This window comes from Schistocerca gregaria, chromosome 6 (assembly GCF_023897955.1).
Source record: "Schistocerca gregaria isolate iqSchGreg1 chromosome 6, iqSchGreg1.2, whole genome shotgun sequence".
NCBI lineage: Eukaryota > Metazoa > Arthropoda > Insecta > Orthoptera > Acrididae > Schistocerca > Schistocerca gregaria.
The window spans coordinates 50,133,632-50,151,717 of NC_064925.1; the positions used below are offsets into that span (position 1 = coordinate 50,133,632).

The 18,086-nt window shown below is 43.6% G+C and overlaps 1 protein-coding gene across 1 annotated transcript in view; it reads left to right on the plus strand.

Annotated features, from left to right (window-relative positions):
* LOC126278389 (trithorax group protein osa-like) overlaps positions 1-18,086 on the plus strand; it is a 104,673-nt gene that overhangs the window by 38,339 nt on the left and 48,248 nt on the right. Inside the window, exons 2-3 of the mRNA XM_049978487.1 lie at positions 4,143-4,382; positions 16,436-16,508. Of these exons, the coding sequence (XP_049834444.1) occupies positions 4,170-4,382; positions 16,436-16,508 (286 nt within the window). The 5' untranslated portion in view covers positions 4,143-4,169. The remainder of the gene's footprint in view (positions 1-4,142; positions 4,383-16,435; positions 16,509-18,086) is intronic.

The following is an 18,086-nucleotide window of genomic DNA, read 5'->3' on the forward strand; positions in this document are numbered from 1 at the left end:
AACATGGACGATAACTAGTTTGGACAAGAAGAGAATAGAAGCTTTCGAAATGTGGTGCTACAGAAGAATGTTGAAGATTAGATGGGTAGATCACGTAACTAATGAGGATGTATTTAATAGGATTGGGGAGAGAAGTTTGTGGCACAACTTGACTAGGAGGGATCGGCTGGTAGGACATGTACTGGGGCATGAAGGGATCACAAATTTAGCATTATAGGGCAATGTGGAGGGTAAAAATCATAGAGGGAGACCAAGAGATGAATACACTAAGCAGATTCAGAAGGATGTAGGTTGCAGTAGGTACTGGGAGATGGAGCTTGCACAGGATAGATTAGCATGGAGAGCTGCATCAAATCAGTCTCAGGAATGAAGACCACAACAACCACGTTTGTATACACTGCTCGCTCTCGGACTGACCATGGTGTGGGGGTGTGCCTTCATCTTTGGCACCTGTGTCGTTAGATATCGGCTTCCGGCTCACTGCTCAGTATTTACAGCTGAGCTCTTCGCCTTATATCAGGCCACGGAGTACATCTGGCGACACAGCTTTTCCACTTGTGTCCTGCTCACTTTGTGCCCTTCGAAGTCCCTGTGCGCTGTACCCTGCCAATCCTGTAGTGGAGCAGGTCCAGGAAAAGTCACTTGCTCACTCTTGGCGCCAATTCCTGTAGGTCCCTGATCATGCCGGTCTGCCAGGAAACGAAGGCGGCTGCCGCTGCTGTCGAGGCTGCAGTCCTCGTACCTCAGCCCCCGAGTACCTATATTCCCTCTGTCAGGTGGTGTCCCTTTGTCATCGCCAAAGGTTCTCCCTTCACGGGAATAAGCTTCGGCTTATTAATACTCTCCCAGCGCCTTGGACGACTTGCTCTCTGCCCTCCCGCCGGGAGATTATTTTAGAAAATTTTTAAGTAGGCTGCGTATTGGGCACTGTCTTCTCAGCCAGCGTCACTTGATAAGTGTGGCTACCCAACCACTTTGTACACATTGCACTCAAGTTTTAACTTTCCGTCACTTCCTGATGGGCTGCCCATTTTTTAACCGTTTACGTCTCCACTTGTGTTTGCCGTCAGTTATCGGTCGTTTTAGCAAACGACGCGCGAGCTGTCGACCGCGTCTTACTTTTTATCCGCCAAAGCAATACAGCGAAGGCCATTTAATTTTTAGTTTTCGACCTCCGTTTCCGTAGGATGTATTTTTTAGCCTGGTTTTTGCTCTATGCCAGTTGGGACTGTAGTATAGTCGTTATTAACTCTTCTGCTTTCGTATTCTCTAGTTTTGACTTAAGCGCATGTGTTGTTTTTTTCGTCCTAAAGCAAAGCAAAACCAATCCTTTCACTTCTGTGGTTAAGAAATCATTTGTATCCACAAAGGATGCTCACCGTAACCGCTGCACCAGATGGAAGGAGCCCTTGCAGCGTAAACATCGATCATCGCCTGTAATTTCTGGAGCCCTCCTATTGGAACTGAAATTACTTAATTTTGTCAGTCATTTTCAATATATTTTCTGTCTGCATACATAGTATAATTGATAAACATAATTTTCTTACAAAATAGTGATGCTCTGAAACGTAATTTTCTTCGCCCAAAAATTGCAGACAAGTGTGCAACAAAATAGTTTCGAAGCAAAGCGGTTTCGTACGCTCATGGAGAACTGTCTAGAATGCCAAAGTGAAATTGCGAGCAAACTCGTTTCTACGGTTCTCGAGTTGTTTGACGCCTACTAGAAAATGGTTTCGAGAAAAACTTATTGAAAACTTTGTCAAATTTTTGTAGTAAAGTCAAACATAGGTGTAGTCAGGGGTCTCTTCGACCATACATCAGCCGTTGCAGAGCCCATCCTCTTCGTGTTCGTGGTGGTCCATCGAGCCTCTATCGTAGCTTCTATGATCCGCTGGTCTGCTCACCCAATACGCTTTTCGTCCGCTTTTTTGGAGAAGTTGTAGCAGACTGGTCTGGTCCGATCTCAGGTCACGGTACGTTCGTATTTTCCTCAAACCTGTTTGGCCTTCGCTGAAATTGGATGCCGACTAATTTTTTGCTACTGCGAGTGGTTCTTGGAGAAACTTTTTTCACAAAGTGCCTTGTAACTTGATAACGGAATTCCTGTCAAACTTAGGATAACACTACAATAAACGTCCCAAAACGTTTTTCGCCAGAAACGAAGTAGCTTAAGGAGAAATGCCTCCGAAAATTTCACATAATCTATCTTCGTAACGAAGAAATGACTCGCCTTATTTCCTGACGTACTTAAAAGTGCTATGATAATACCCGCAACAAACCACCTCCGAGTACAGACCTAATTACTTCTTCCAAGTTTGTTGTAAGTGCTTGAGGAAGCAGGCTATGGTGCAAGACATTCGTTTATCCGGGAACAACTCGAGTTCCTTTTTCTGTACCCAGGAAAAGAAAAAGTATCTCTCAAATGAAATACTAGCAGAGTTAAACATGGAGAAATTATCCTTTTTTGATGTTTCATGGTGTGGATCGCAAAACTGCTCTAGGGAAACTGCTGTTGATTAGTTAATGGTATGCCAATGGCTACGACGTTATTTTATCTTCGTACGGAAAAACAGACTCCGTCATTAAGACCATTTCAGGCACGAAACTAACCTCAGGATGAAGTAATGTAACACTTGAAGTGACACAGGTGATTGTACTTGTCCCACTGCTGTTCCTAACCTATATAAATGATCTTCCAGAACCTTTAAAGTTCAGTTAAAAATTGTTCACATGAAACAAATATTCTCATAAACGGTCCGAAGTCGACCTTAGTTCAGTTTAAGTGTCACAAACACTAGCATCATGGAGTTTGAAACAAACAATAACTAACTAGTCTCTTTATCTATGTCCGAATCCCGCTCCAGCTACTGCCAGGTCTGGGTGCTGACGAGTCCTCTCCATTTGGCTCGGTCCTCCCACCACTTTTCTTCCTCCACTTGCTACCAGGTCACACCTCTCCTTTCTACAGATATTCTCACTCTCATTTTCCACCGCGTTCTTGGGCACCCTCTACGTCTTTTCGCATCCATCTTTAATTCTTCCATAATTTTGGGGAGTCTGCCCATGCATCCTCTTAACATGCCCATACCATCTTAATCTCTTTCTTTCAATTTTTCTCATACTTTCTTGTTTGAGAGCCTTTTTAATCTCTACATTCCTTACTCTGTCCATTCTTGTTTTTCGCTTAACTGCTCTGAGAAACTTCATTTCCCCCGCTTGCAGTCTGCTCCAGTCTTTGTCATTGTCCATGTTTCTCCACCATAGGTGGCAATAGCGATGTAATAATTCTTATTCATAAGGAGTTTTGCTCTTTCTGAAACTCCATTATTCCAAATCAGGTGTTTTATTGTTCCGTAGAAATTGCCTCCCTTCTGTCACCTATTAATTTCGTTACTTATTCTTCCATCCCTAGATATTTCACTCCCTAAATAAGTGAAACTTTCTACCACTTCGAGGGGTTCTCCATTCAAGGTAATATTTCCGTTGATTCCTTTCTCTCTTCCAAATACCATTACTTCACTCGTATCTTTATTTTTAATCCATACCTTTTCATTATTTCCTTCCACGCATCAAACTGTAACTGTACATATACGTTTATCACCCCATATTACCATATCTGCAAAAATCATCTTTTTGTCTTTTCTTTTATTATATCTTTAACTGCCCTATTCATTCCCTCCATCACAACATTATTTTGAAATATTCAGTTCCCCAATGTTGTTCTAATTCTACACTTGTCATCTGTACATTGTCTTTATAACATTAATGTATCCATCTTCTATATCCTCATTTCTTCCCAGAGTCTTGATAGTACCAGAACAAAATATGGAGAGATGCTAAATGAAACTATATAAAACTTTTTGGTATTCTGGATAAGAGGTTAAAAGGAAATTAACATATAAACTAATCAATATGGTGAATACAGCATTTTTTCATCTTAAAAGAATGGCTGTTGGCTTATTTTTACTCGATGTCCTGAAATTCTTCTGGGCCAGTGTACATAACAATGTTTATTCGCCAGACTAAAGTAGTGAGAATGTGTGTAGCAGCCAACTACGCACCTCGAAGTCTTTTTAAGGCTTTGGAATGCTTCAGCTCATTTAGAAAGGTTTTCATGTTTAATTTTTTCTCTTTCGCAGTAGGACGCAGTGTCAGCCCCAGCCTTAACAATGAAGCGAGCAGAAGGAACGCCTCCACCGAAGCAGCCACAGGCAGCGGAAGCGGCTGACGCGGTAGCAGAGAAGAGGGCGAGGGAAGAGCAGCAGCAGCAGCAGCAGCAAACGGCGACGACGGCTGCAGCAGCAGGGCGCCCGCATCCACCAGCCGGCCCAGAGTCAGCTGCAAGGCGGCAGTCCATCAGCGCCGACCACCACGTGACGAAGGTGAGCCGAGCCACTCCACACAGCTATAGGGCTGCTGCCACGTGGAAAAACTGGTAGAAGCCGACCTCGGGGAAGGTCCGTCCGGATTCTGGAGAAATACAGGAACACGCGAACCAATACTGACACTAGGACTTCCGTCAGAAGATACGTTAAGGAAAGGCAAAACTACGTTTACACCATATGTAGACTGAAAGGCTTTTGATTGTTCACTGGAACAACCACTAAAAATTCTAAAAGTAGCACAGGTAAAATATAGGAGCGAAAGGCTGTTTACAGCTTGTAAAGAAACCGTATTGCAGAGTCGAGGGTCCTGAAAAAGCAGTGGATGAGAAGAGTGAAACAGGGTTGTAGCCTATCCCCAGTGTTATACAGGGTGTTACAAAAAGGTACGGCCAAACTTTCAGGAAACATTCCTCACACACAAATAAAGAAAAGATGTTATGTGGACATGTGTCCGGTAACGCTTAATTTCCATGTTAGAGCTCATTTTATTACTTCTCTTCAAATCACATTAATCATGGAATGGAAACACACAGCAACAGAACGTACCAGCGTGACTTCACTTTGTTGCAGGAAATGTTCAAAATGTCCTCCGTTAGCGAGGATACGTGCATCCACCCTCCTTCGCATGGAATCCCTAATGCGCTGATGCAGCTCTGGAGAATGGCGTATTGTCACAGCCGTCCACAATAAGAGCACAAAGTCTCTACATTTGGTACCGGGGTTGCGTAGACAAGAGCTTTCTAATGCCCCCATAAATGAGTCAAGAGGGTCGAGGTCAGGAGAGCGTGGAGGCCATGGAATTGGTCCGCCTCTACCAATCCATCGGTCACCGAATCTGTTGTTGAGAAGCGTACGAACACTTAGACTAAAATGTGCAGCAGCTCCATCGTGCATGAACCACATGTTGTGTCGTACTTGTAAAGGCAAATGTTCTAGCAGCACAGGTAGAGTATCCCGTATGAAATCATAACGTGCTCCATTGAGAGTAGGTGGAAGAACATGGGGCCCAATCGAGACATCACCAACAATGCCTGCCCAAACGTTCACAGAAAATCTGTGTTGATGACGTGATTGCACAATTGCGTGCGGATTCTCGTCAGCCCACACATGTTGACTCTAAAAGTTTACAATTTAATCACGTTGGAATGAAGCCTCATCCGTAAAGAGAACATTTGCACCCAAATGAGGATTGACACATTGCTGGATAAACCATTCGCAGACGTGTACCCGTGGAGGCTAATCAGCTGTTGATAGTGCCTGCACACGCTGTACATAATACGGAAACTACTAGTTCTCTCGTAGCACTCTCCATAGTCACATGGTCAACGTTACCTTGTACAGCAGTAACTTCTCTAATGCTTACATTAGGGTTATCGTCAACTGCATGAAGAATTGCCTCGTCCATTGCAGGTGTCCTCGTCGTTCTAGGTCTTCCCCAGTCACGAGTCATAGGCTGGAATGTTCCGTGCTCCCTAAGACGCCGACCAATTGCTTCGAACGTCTTCCTGTCGGGAAACCTTCGTTCTGGAAATTTGTCTTGATACAAACGTACCGCGGCATGGCTATTGTCCCGTGCTAACCAATAACTTCAAATGGGCATCTGCGAACTCTGCATTTGTAAACATTACACTGCCTGCAAAAGCACGTTCGTGATAAACACTAACCTGTTGATGCTACATACTGGTGTGCTTGATGCTAGTACTGTAGAGCAATGAGTCGCATGTCAACACAAGCACCCAAGTCAACATTACCTTCCTTCAATTGGGCCAACTGGCGATGAATAGAGGAAGTACAGTACATACTGACGAAACTAAAATGAGCTCTAACACGGAAATTAAGCGTTTCCGGACACATGTCCACATATCATCTTTTCTTTGTGTGTGAGGAATGTTTCCTGAAAGTTTGGCTGTACCTTTTTCTGACACCCTGTACAATCTGTACACTGAAAGGAAACCAAAGGAAAACATGGAATATGAATTAAAGTTCAGCGAAAAAACTTTGACAAAATTAAAATATTGGCAAACGTCAGAGACAGCAAATGACTTCAAAGTTCAGTTAAATGGATGGGCAGTGTCTTGAAAGGATAATATAAGATGAACATCAACAAAGACAAAACGACAATACTGAAATGACGTCGAATTAGTGATGCTGAGGGAATTAGTTTGGGAAATAAGACACGAAGAGCAGTAGATGAGTTTAGCTCTTAGGGCAGCAAAATAACTGATGATCAAAGTAGAGACGATTTGAAATGTAGACTAGCAATGGCAAGAAAAACGTTGCTGAAGAAATTTTACATTAAAGTGCCATGTATGCCATGTATGCAAGTGAAACATGGACGATAAACAGTTTAATCAAGAAGAGAATGGGTTCGGAAATGTGGTGCTACAGAAGAACGCTAAATATTATATGGGTAGATCGTGTAACTGAGGTACTGAATAAGGGACAGAATAAATTTGTGGCGCAACCTGACTAGCAGAAGAGATTGGCTGATCCGACACGCGAGACAAGGATCACCAGTGGGAGGGATAAAAATCGTAGAGGAAGACAAATGAACTCAAAAAGCAGATTCAGAAGGGTGTAGGCTGCAGTAGTCATTTCTAGTTTGAGGCTTGCGCAGGTGTTCAAAAAGTCTCTCCGCAGTGCCGTATGATAGCTAGCCGCGCTTGCCATATGATTGTTCGCCTGCCTGGGTTACTTCCCTTCACGTGGACTCTCCCAACTTTCAACTGTTTAGTTTCTCAGCCAGCGTCAGTAGTATCGTTGGTGTGTGTCGTTACGTGTCGACGTGAACGTTTTAGTTCCTTTGTTCGTTTTCGTCACTGTTAAATTACTAAACATTGAAGAACGTGTTTTTAGCCGAACAAGTCTTCAAAGCTGGCGGTAAGTACACAATTTCAGTTCGTCAAACATTTCAGTTTTTCCCGGAGACAACACTCCCACATCGCGATACTGTGCGAGATTTGACTAACAAATTCCGAAGTATGGTTTCAGTGACAGATAAGCGGAGAAGTGGTAGTCCTAGCGTTTTGTCTGAGAATAAACTAATCGATATTTCTCCGATAAAATGTCCATGAGTGCGAACAAGTCAGTAAAAATCTCGCCTAGAAAATAGATTTTAGTGTTGGGATGGCCCACACAGCTGTAAGGAAAAAATCGGAACTTTTCCCATGCAAAGTGACAGCCGTCCAAGAACTGAGAAATACTGATCATGGCAACAGACTGCATTATTGTCAATGTATCAAAAATGTCGTTCAACAAAATGGGACATTCTTAAACGCTTTTTACTGATGAGGCGTTGTTTCGTTTGTCTGGGTACACGAACTCTCAAACTTCTCGCTGGAGTACTGCAAACCGATTGTGTATTAATGAACAACCACTTCGTTATGTGAAAATAGGAGTTTGGATTGCAGTTTCTAGACGTCGGATTGTGGGCCCCAATTTTTCAACGAAACCATAAACGCACAAATATACTGCAGTGATATGTGGTACCCATTCATAGTACTTAAGTGAAATACTGAACGTTTATTTTAAACAAGATGGTGCAACCGCGCATGCAGCTAGACTTTCACTCCTTGCTGAGGTTTCTGGTGATTGCATAATTTCAGAGACTTTGATCTCCACGATCGCCTGACCTAACTCCACCTGCTTTTTCTTCCGGAGCGCAGAGAAAGCAACTGTCTATAAAAACCGTCCAAAATCCATCGATGAACTGAAAACTGCAATATCCACATTCACTGCTTCTGTTACAGAAGAAATGTTACAGCTTGCGTTTGGAAACATCATTAAATGGTTCAAATGGCTCTGAGCACTACAGGACTTGACATATGAGGTCATAAGTCCCCTAGAACTGAGAACTACTTCAACTTAACTAACCTAAGAACATCTCACACATCCATGCCCGAGGCAGGATTCGAACCTACGACCGTAGCGGTCACACGGTTTGACTGAAGCGCCTAGAACCACTCTGACACACCGGCCGGTGGAAATATTAGACGAATTGAATTGTATATTCAACAACAGGTGGAACACTTTCAACATTAATGTGAAAATTTGTAAGTAAAAATGAATATTCAATAAATTAATAACTTGTATTTCACTGAGTTTCATTTCGGTATATTCACTGCGGCATACGGTGCGCGCGCCTAACAATCATACGGCACTGCGGAGAGACTTTCTGAACACCTCGTGCTATGGAGAGCTGCATCAAAGCAGTCTTTGGACTGAGACGACAATATTGCGGACCAGCAGGAGAAGCACTAGCGTGATGTTAGAATAGTGTGAAGTTAGTACTTTGTTGGTATTTCTCGCGGATTAAATATAAAGGTACGACGCAGCTACAAGCAATGAGTATAGACAGTGGATCGGAATCAGGGATGGCAATTCGCCGACTATGAGGCATTGGCAGAGTCCTGGGCAAAGTGTAGCGCCCCTACAAAACTGTGTGCATCACGTTAGTGCAACTCATTCTACTAGACTGTGTGGGATTCGTAACGAATCAAACTGCAGTAACATACAGGAGAAATTCAGTGGCCTGGTGTACACTCCGTGATCATAGATGGTCTCAGTGCGAACTGATATTGGATTTGGAACAGGATGCACACCTATCGTACTGCTTACAATGTTGGACTTGTGACGACAAAATGCAGACTGGAGCTCGTATACAGGCACCCAGATTATCATTTTCCCCTCACTCCCCACAGCAGAGGGACTGACCACACACCCCAACGGTTGATGCTCCCTGTCCATCAGTGCATCACGTCTGTCTGCTCTTACTTCAGCTGTGGTCGTTTCTTCGTGCTTCTACTTGACACTCCGGTCACGAAGTAGACTTGGACAGCCTGAGAAGGGTTGAAATTGCCCTGATAAATCCACATCTACATCTACGTGATTACTCTATCCACATTTATGTGCCTGGCAGAGGGTTCAATGAACCACCTTCATGCTGTCTCTCTACCGTTCCACTCTCGAACGGCACGTGGGAAAAACGAGCACTTAAATTTTTCCGTCCGAGCCCTGTTTTGTCTTATTTTAGCGTGATCATTTCTCCCTATTTAGGTGGGTGCCAACAATGTTCTCGCAATCGGAGGAGAAAACTGGTGACTGAAATTTCATGAGATCTCGTCGCAACGAAAACCGCCTTAGTTTTAATGATTGCCACTCCAATTCACGTAGCATTTCTGTGACACTACCTCCCCTATTTCGCGATAATACAAAACGAGCTGCCTTTCTTTGTACTTTTCCGATGTCATCCGTCAGTCCCACCTGATGTGGATCTCACACCGCACAGCAGTACTCCAGAATAGGGCGGACAAGCGTACTGTAAGCAGTCTCTTTGGTAGACCTGTTGCAGCTTCTAAGTGTTCTGCCAATGAATCGCAGTCTTTGATTTGCTCTACCCACAATATTAGCTATGTGATCGTTCCAATTTAGGGTATTTGTATATGTAATCCCTAAGAATTTAGTTGAATTTACAGCCCTCAGATTTGTGACTTATCGCATAATCGAAATTTAGCTGATTTCTTTTAGTACTCATGTGAATAACTTCACACTTTTCCTTATGCAGGGTCAATTGCCACTTTTCGAATCATACAGATAGTTTATCTAAATCATTTTGCAAGTCGTTTTGATATGGTGACTTAAGCAGACAGTAAATGACAGCATCATCTCCAAACAATCTAAGATGGCTACTCAGATTGTCTCTTATGTCGTTAATATAGATCAGGAACAAAAGAGACCTATAACACTTCCTTGGCGAACGCCAGATATTATTTGTTTTACTCGATGACTTTCCGTCTTTTACTACGAACTGTGACCTTTTTGACAAAAAATCACGAATCATTCTCACAACTGAGGCGACATTTCATAGGCTCGCAGTTTGGTTAGAAGACGCTTGTGAGGAACGGTGTCGAAACCCTTCTGGAAATATAAAAATATGCACCCAAATTGACATCCTCTGTCGATGGCACTAACTACTTCATGGGCATAAAGATCTAGTGGTGTTTCACAAGAACGATATTTTTTGAATCCGTGCTGACTGTCAATAAATCGTTTTTTCGTGGTACTTCATAATGTTCGAATACAGTACATGTTCGAAAACCCTACTGCAATTCGAAGTTAGTGATATAGGCCTGTAATTCAGCAAAGTACTCCTACTTCCCTTTTTGGATGTTAGTGTGACTTGAGCAATTTTCTATTCTTTAGGTACGTATCTTTCTCTAAGCGAGTGCTTGTATATAATTGCTAAATATGGAGCTGTTTCATAAGCATACTCTGAGAGGAACCTGACTGGTATACAATCTGGACCGGAAGCTTTGCCTTTGATTTAAACTGCTTTGTTACACCGAAGGTATCTACTTCTATCTTTCTCATCTTGGCAGTTGTTCTTGATTGGAATTCAGGAATATTTACTTCGTCGTCTTTAGTGGAGGAGTTTCGGAAACCCGTGTTTAATAACTCTACTTCAGTGGCACTGTCATCAGTGACTTCACCGTTGTTATCGCGCAGTGAAGGTATTGATTGTCTTGCCACTGTTGTGCTTCATGTACGACCAGAATCTCTTTGGGTTTTCTGCCAGATTTCGAGACAGAATTTCGTTGTGAAAATTATTAAAAGCATCTCGCATTGGAATGTGGGCCATATTTCTAACTTCCGGAAAATCATGCCAATCTTGAGGATTTGGTTTTCTTTTAAATTTGGCATGCTTTTTTCGTTGCTTCTGCAACAACGATCTGACCCGTTTTGTGTGCCATGGAGGATCAGTACCATCACTTAATTTGTGGTATCTCTTTCAATTGCTGTTGATACTGTCTCTTTGAAAACATTCCAAAACTTTTCTACACTTACATGATCAGATCGGAAGGAGCGAAGACTATCTCTTAAAAAGGCGCTAAGAGCATTATCAGCTTTTTTAAATATATTTTGCGTTTCTTTTTAATGGTTGTAGGTGATACGGTATTCAGCCTAGCAGCAACTGCCAATTAATAGTTTAGTCAGATTGTCAGGTATAGCTCCTACCCATATTTCACATGAACTAACCACTTCAATTTCGCTACAAGGCAAACTACCTCTGACAGAAATACACTCCACCCCGAACTGTATTCAATCTATCCTTTCTGAACACTGTTAGACCGTTTGAAAAAATTTCTTCTGAACTCATTTCCGGTTTTAGACAGATCTCTGTACCCACAACTATTTGAGCTTCAGGGCTTTCTACTAGGGCTTTGAGCTCTGGTTCCTTCCCAACACAGCTACAATTTAAAACAATACCAATCGTTGCTACAACTACCTTACTGTGTTTTACCTGCTCACTTTGGCGGATGCCCCTTTGCGGTTCCCTGAGACTCTCTAACCTAAAAAACCGCCCAGTCCCTTCGACACAGCCCCCGCTACTCATGAAGCCGCCTCCTGTGTGTAGTGGACTCCTGAACCATTAAGCGGAACCCGGAATCCCACCACCCGATGGCGCAAGTCAAGGAATTTGCAGCCTATACGGTCACAGAACCGCCTGAGCCTGTGATTCAGACCCTCCACTCGGCTCTGCACCAAAGGACCACAGTCGGTTCTATCAACGATGCTGCAGATGGTGAGCTCCGCCTTAATCTCGGAAGCAAGACTGGCAGTCCTTACCATTTCCGCTATCCGCCCGAAACGAGACAGAATCTGCTCCGATCCATAGCGACACACGTCACTGGTACCGACATGAGCCACCACCTGAAATTGGCTGCATCCTGTACTCTTCCTGTCATCCGGAAGCACCCTTTCCACATCGGGAATGACTCCCCCCAGAATGCATACAGTGCACACTGGCTTCCTTCCCCTCCTTGGCAGCCATGTTCCCAAGGGGCCCATTGCGCTCCTAACGTTTGAGCTCCCAACTACCAGTAAACCTACCCTCTGCGAATGCCCAGACCTTGTGGGCCGAGAAGCTTCCTCTGGAATAGAATGGACAACTTCTTCTGGCTCAGACATTGCCAGGCCACAGATAACGCCCAAAATCTGTTCATCAGACGATCTGGAGAGGTCCTACGATTGGCCCCTTGGAAAGTTTTTCGCTGCCTCCTAGACTTTGGAATGATCTCCCACTCGACCACGGGTGATTCAACCTCAGTGCAGGCAGAACCAGGGTGGTCACAGCAGTGGACCTATCAGAGGACATGTTGAACGTGCTCGACGTCTCTAGCATCCCCGCGTCTGAGCCCCTACAGCCCCTACAGCCTTGGCAGCAGCCTCAATCTGTGTGACAGAAGCCAACGCAACCTGAAGCTGTGAGCGAATGGTCGCCAGATCAGCTCGCATCTATTCACAACAATCACAGTTCCTATCCGTTACTGCGCTCCACCTGTTTGAAGCTCGTAAAAATATGTAACAAGCGAATGGTGGTGGTGGTAGTAGTAGTAGTAGTAACTAGCGGTGCGCTCTCGCTGACGGTCTGACACTGAGCTGTTCTAACCAAAGAAAAGCCTGCACGATACGAGAGTCGATACAACGGTCGATAGCAACGGCGGTACTGTACACTACACCTGTTACGCAGGTTCCAACGAGCAATCCACATTCAAAGTAGCTGAGCTCTTCTGATACCTACTCTGCTGTTACAGCTTCTTTGAGAACACAACACTCCCAGCCTCATTGTACACAGATAGGTCCACCTCTTGCGGAATCGTATGGTGAGTTCTGCATTATGTAAGTGCGTCCACACTCATTTGATCAGGTTATGTATATTTATTTTTACGCCTCCACTGTATGTATGTAGTCTACACATTACTTCCGGCTTTACAAGGTCTAACAAGCATGCTCGCTCCCGAAAACTGAGATTCATTCCACTTGTTTATAAACTCCTAGCTGGTGTCCTACTGCGAAGGCTTTGTCACCAACAGATTAGTTTCACAATAACCTTCAGATTTCACCCTTGTTCTTAAAGAACTTAACAATAAATTTGTAACATCCATTTTTGGTAATTTTTGCACATTGAGCCCAAATATAAACGTAAGATTTCCAAACTACATAGTGTTGCTGAATTAATACAATACAGTGGTTTCTAAAGCTACGTTACTGTCTTAAGAGCTGTCATCGAAGTGTGTTCTGACATACCAGTAACATCTTGGCTTATTATTGGCTGATCAGATGCATCTGTGCCACACTGATACGAGGGCTCACAGCCACTGCAGACAAAAGGTCCCGCTTTCTTGCCACAGCCCTTAGAGTGGTCGGCAGTGCTCGGTGATTAAACGGCTACGCTAGTGTGTGGGTGCTCCAAGTATTCAGTTTGTCACTTTCGAACAAAAATAAGGAATTTGGATAGCAAGGGAAACACAGCGTTTATAAAGGCTTGGAATGCGTTAGCATATCGTTTGATTACAACGTTCAGCAGAATATGCAGCTAGCGGCTTTACGATTTCTGAAACAATTGGTGAACTCAGTGTAAAAGTGTAGGCATCAGAGAAAAGTATATATGCGAATATACGATTCTTTTAAGCCTGTGATAATGCAGCAATGTAAATTTTAATTCACTGGCCCCCTCTTAATAGCGGGCGGTTTTCATTAATACCAAAAGCGAATTTCGAATTAGTATCATCAGGTCTTTAGTTTCGTACTAACATAAATGAGGAAGTGATGCCTATGAATGATACCTCAAATGTGGCATTGCTGTCGCCCCCCCCCCCCATCCTTTCTTAACGTACCGTACTTCTATTATCCATACATACATAAAGTTTATGTATGTTCCACATCTCGTCCTAAACCACAGGAACAATTTAAACGAAACTTGGTACATATGGCTTCCGAAAGAACCAGTGTGGGATAAGACCCACGTACTTATCAATGGGGTGGGAGCGATAAAGTTGTCCACGACGTGTGAATACTCACTTTATTCATCCAGTAATTGAGAACAACACAGTTGTTTGAAACAAACTTTACACACAATTTTAAACCTTTCTGAAGCCTTCTCTCGCCCACAAAATGAAGCAAGGAGGGAAGTTCATAGCTTATTAAATTTTCGCTGTTCATTCAGAAAATCAGGCATGTTTGCTACCAACTCTGTTTGCAACAGATTTTGCACATAGTATGCACGTGCCACAAAATGTATCTATAAAATTATATCGTCGTAAGACACTGTTCAGGAGACGTCATAAACGTTGAACTGAGTGACAACTAAACTGCAGGATGAATTTCTCTACAGACATAGGTGAAATGTTAAAATATGTATAACGACGTGTGGATATGAGAGCAGTAGTGGGTAAAAAAACGTTTCTTAAACACCTGAATAGCCTTCAAACTTGATACCGTATGGGGCTGAGAACTAGCAACTTCCATTGGGGTGGGGATGACAACGTGGAGGCTGGCCGCTGCTGACGGCGGCGCAGTTCAGCGCCTCACAAACCAACGTAAACACCGCGTAGAGATGAAAGGAGATCGGAACACATGGACATATGGGGATGAGGAGATGGACAGAGGCAGGAGGTGGGCAGAGGGGAGGGGGTAGAAGGGGCTGGAGAGGATGGACTAACAGGATTGGAATGAATACATAACCAGACAACGTTAGGTACACGGCTATTTTTTATATAGGTGTTACCTCAACAGTATTTTAGGTATATAAGAAAAACCTACGGACGTTACTGCAAAACATGAGATGAAATTCTTAGTTGAGAATTCATTCCAGCAGGTAACTTACGGAACAGTGTTCAAGAAACGAACGCTCCCTTTAATCCCTAGGCACGGTACTACGCTGCGTTACCAGACCACTGTTACTGATCAGAAACGTGTCGCCATGGCAAATACCTCTTTAAAAGAAAAAAGTTCTGAACTCTTCCATAGATCTTGCTTGATCATTTAACTCTTCTAATTGAGATTCCTGAAACTCATTTCCTACATCTATGTTTCCACCTCGGAAACCCCTGAACTGGATGGCAGAATATAACATTGAGTTTTATCTTGCCTTCACTGTACGTACTGGAGCAAAGCATAGGGGAGTGTAGTGATCGACGCGTTTCCTCACGTAAGCAGGATTTACCGGGATAGTTGCTTTGTCGTCGTGTCGGGAAGTTCAGGTCTATCACTGCCTCTGTAAAGCTCTCCCATCCGTCAAAGCTGTGACCGTTAGTGCTTTCCTCTGTAAAAGTTGACGAACCCCATTAGTCCTATTCGGTAGTGGTCCCCCAAACTTCAGGAATATTCTACGATACGACGCGTGACTGTTCATAACGTAATCTCATATGCAGATTCACCAGATTTTTCCAGTATCCCATCAAATGACAGTCTATCTATTTTACCTACAACTCAGGCTACGTAGTTCCATTTTATAGCCCTAGCAACTCACACCTACGTCTGAGTCACTTGCATATAATATATAGTAGTGATTGGACAGTATTTCCTGTTACGTTTCATGACGTGCACTATTTTACGTTTTTGGCCTTTAAAGCAAGTAGACAGTCGCACCTCATTGAAGAGTTTCACAGGTTCAGTGAGACCTCGTTAAAATTTCAGGCAGTAATTTATCATAAATAATTGTATCGCGTACAAAGGTTTTTTTGTAACTTATTATTGGCTGCGTAATGTACGAGCTTCCCAACATATTTCCCTGCGGTAAACGTAAGGCTTTGAATGTTCAGTGTGATCGAACTATCGTTAACAAAATTGGAGGAAAATTTCGCCTTATCTAAGACACCGTTTACTTTTGTTTAATCAATCTCGTATAAACTGACATTCCTCGATTCTTGGCAACCACAGGAAGTAAGATGAGAGAAAAAATACAACATAATTGCAAACAAACGTTGTTGTGGTAGTGAGTCAAATGCTTTGCGAATTAATACTGCATCCACCTGACTGCTTTGATCCGCGGCGTTCGGGAAATGGGCGGTCTGGGTTTAGCAAGACTGAGGTTTCTCGGAAACACTCATAGTTGAAAAGGAGGTAGTCATTGTTAGGTCTGAACGCAATGTTCCATGTTTAGTAAACACGTCAGTAATATTGGAAACGTCACCCTCTACCCCCCCCCCCCTCCTCCGGTTTTTTTTATATACGTGCCTGTGACGGAATGGTTGTTACTCCTGTTGCAGGGAACTCCCACGGAGCCGCTGCCGGAGCCCACTGCCGGCAACCCTCTCGAGGAAGACGAACACGAGGCAGCAGGTAACGTTCTCAACTGTCTGAGCGCACTTGACAAGAGTGCGGTTCAGAAGTGTTGTTTGTATCAGGGGCAGTCAAATGAAAACCATGGAGTATACAAGGAGTGTAGTGCGGAGAATGGTAAAGCAGGTAAGTCTGTGCACAGGTGTGCCCTCTCGGGAATCTAAGGAACAGCGCGAACGTTCGCCGGTGGGCCATATCCGTTACTGTTCGACGTGGAGGCCGGGAAAGATGAGAGGTGTAAAGCCATTTTAGACTGTCAAAGGTATCAATTTAAATTCATGCCCAAAGGTCTATCATGGCGAACTTTGTGAGTAATAAGATTTCCAACAGGTCGGATGTCACTTAGACGTCAGCTAAGAGAGAGTCGTGTCATTACCCCTTCTGTCATTCCTGTGGTGGATTCTGCCGTCAAAAGTAACCGATGGCGGACCTTGGGAGGCAATCTTCTCACTTTCTGTGTCAGTGACAGTACCGTTCAAGCCCTCACGACAGACCATCTTAAGTACAGAAAAATGTGCGCAGCGGGTTTCCCATAGGCTGACGGAGAAGTTGAACAGAATGCTGACACTACTAAAGAACGTTGCACGTATCACGAGAAAAGCATCGTTTCATGTCCCGTATTGTCGCGGGAGGTGAAACATGGTGTCTTCATTTTGAGCTAGGGAGCGTCACGGCAAACAACGGAGTCACGTGGAGTGACTTCCAGTGCAAAAATCCAAAGCCGTGTCCACTCCGGAGAAAGTAGTGATAATTTTATGGAACACGTGCCGTTCTTAACGCACACTGGTATGTGGACACTGCAAAAACTGTACGCCGTCATTCTTTTGCGGTATGATACCAGACCACATGTTGTCGAGGTTGCTCAAACTACGGTGCAGAACTCTAAGAAGCCCTTACATCTCCTCACTGTCCAGAATCTCTCCCACTTCGCTTTTCTTACTTCTGCAACCCTGAATCGACATTCGTGGTGTCGATTTGTTTCCGACGAAGAGAAGCACGCCTGCGTACAATTATGGCTCTGTAGCTAACCGAAAATTTTTTCCATGAAGGCACAGGCTTAGGGAGATACAGGGTGTTTAACAAAGTTACATACTTCTAGAGGTTGTAAAGGAACTTAGTTTTAAATAGGAACCCATGGCCGGAAGAGTCATCTAACGAGGCAACAGAGCGCCAGTTACATGCGCCCGTGCCTCTAAATGTATGTACATACAGTGTGATTCCGTGAATTTATTTCAACCTTTCTAGGATGAACAAACGTATCAATTGGAATCAAGATCCCTGTACCGGAAACGAACGAAAGTTAAAATCGAAAACCGTTCTGACAGCTCCGACAGTGCTATACATGCACCTGCACTCTTGTTGCTAAGACTAGAAGTTATGGTATGGACCAAAGCAAGAAAAAGTTCAAGAAACATGGGTTGTAAAATGCATACCTTAAGAACAATGAGCACTTGTTCAGTAGATCTTTCATACTAGCGAAGAAAGAGTGCTCATAGCTCCCCAGGTACGCATTTAGCATTTTTACTAGACATACTTTCTTGTTCAGAAAGTTGCGTATCCTACAAACTTAACAGTAGC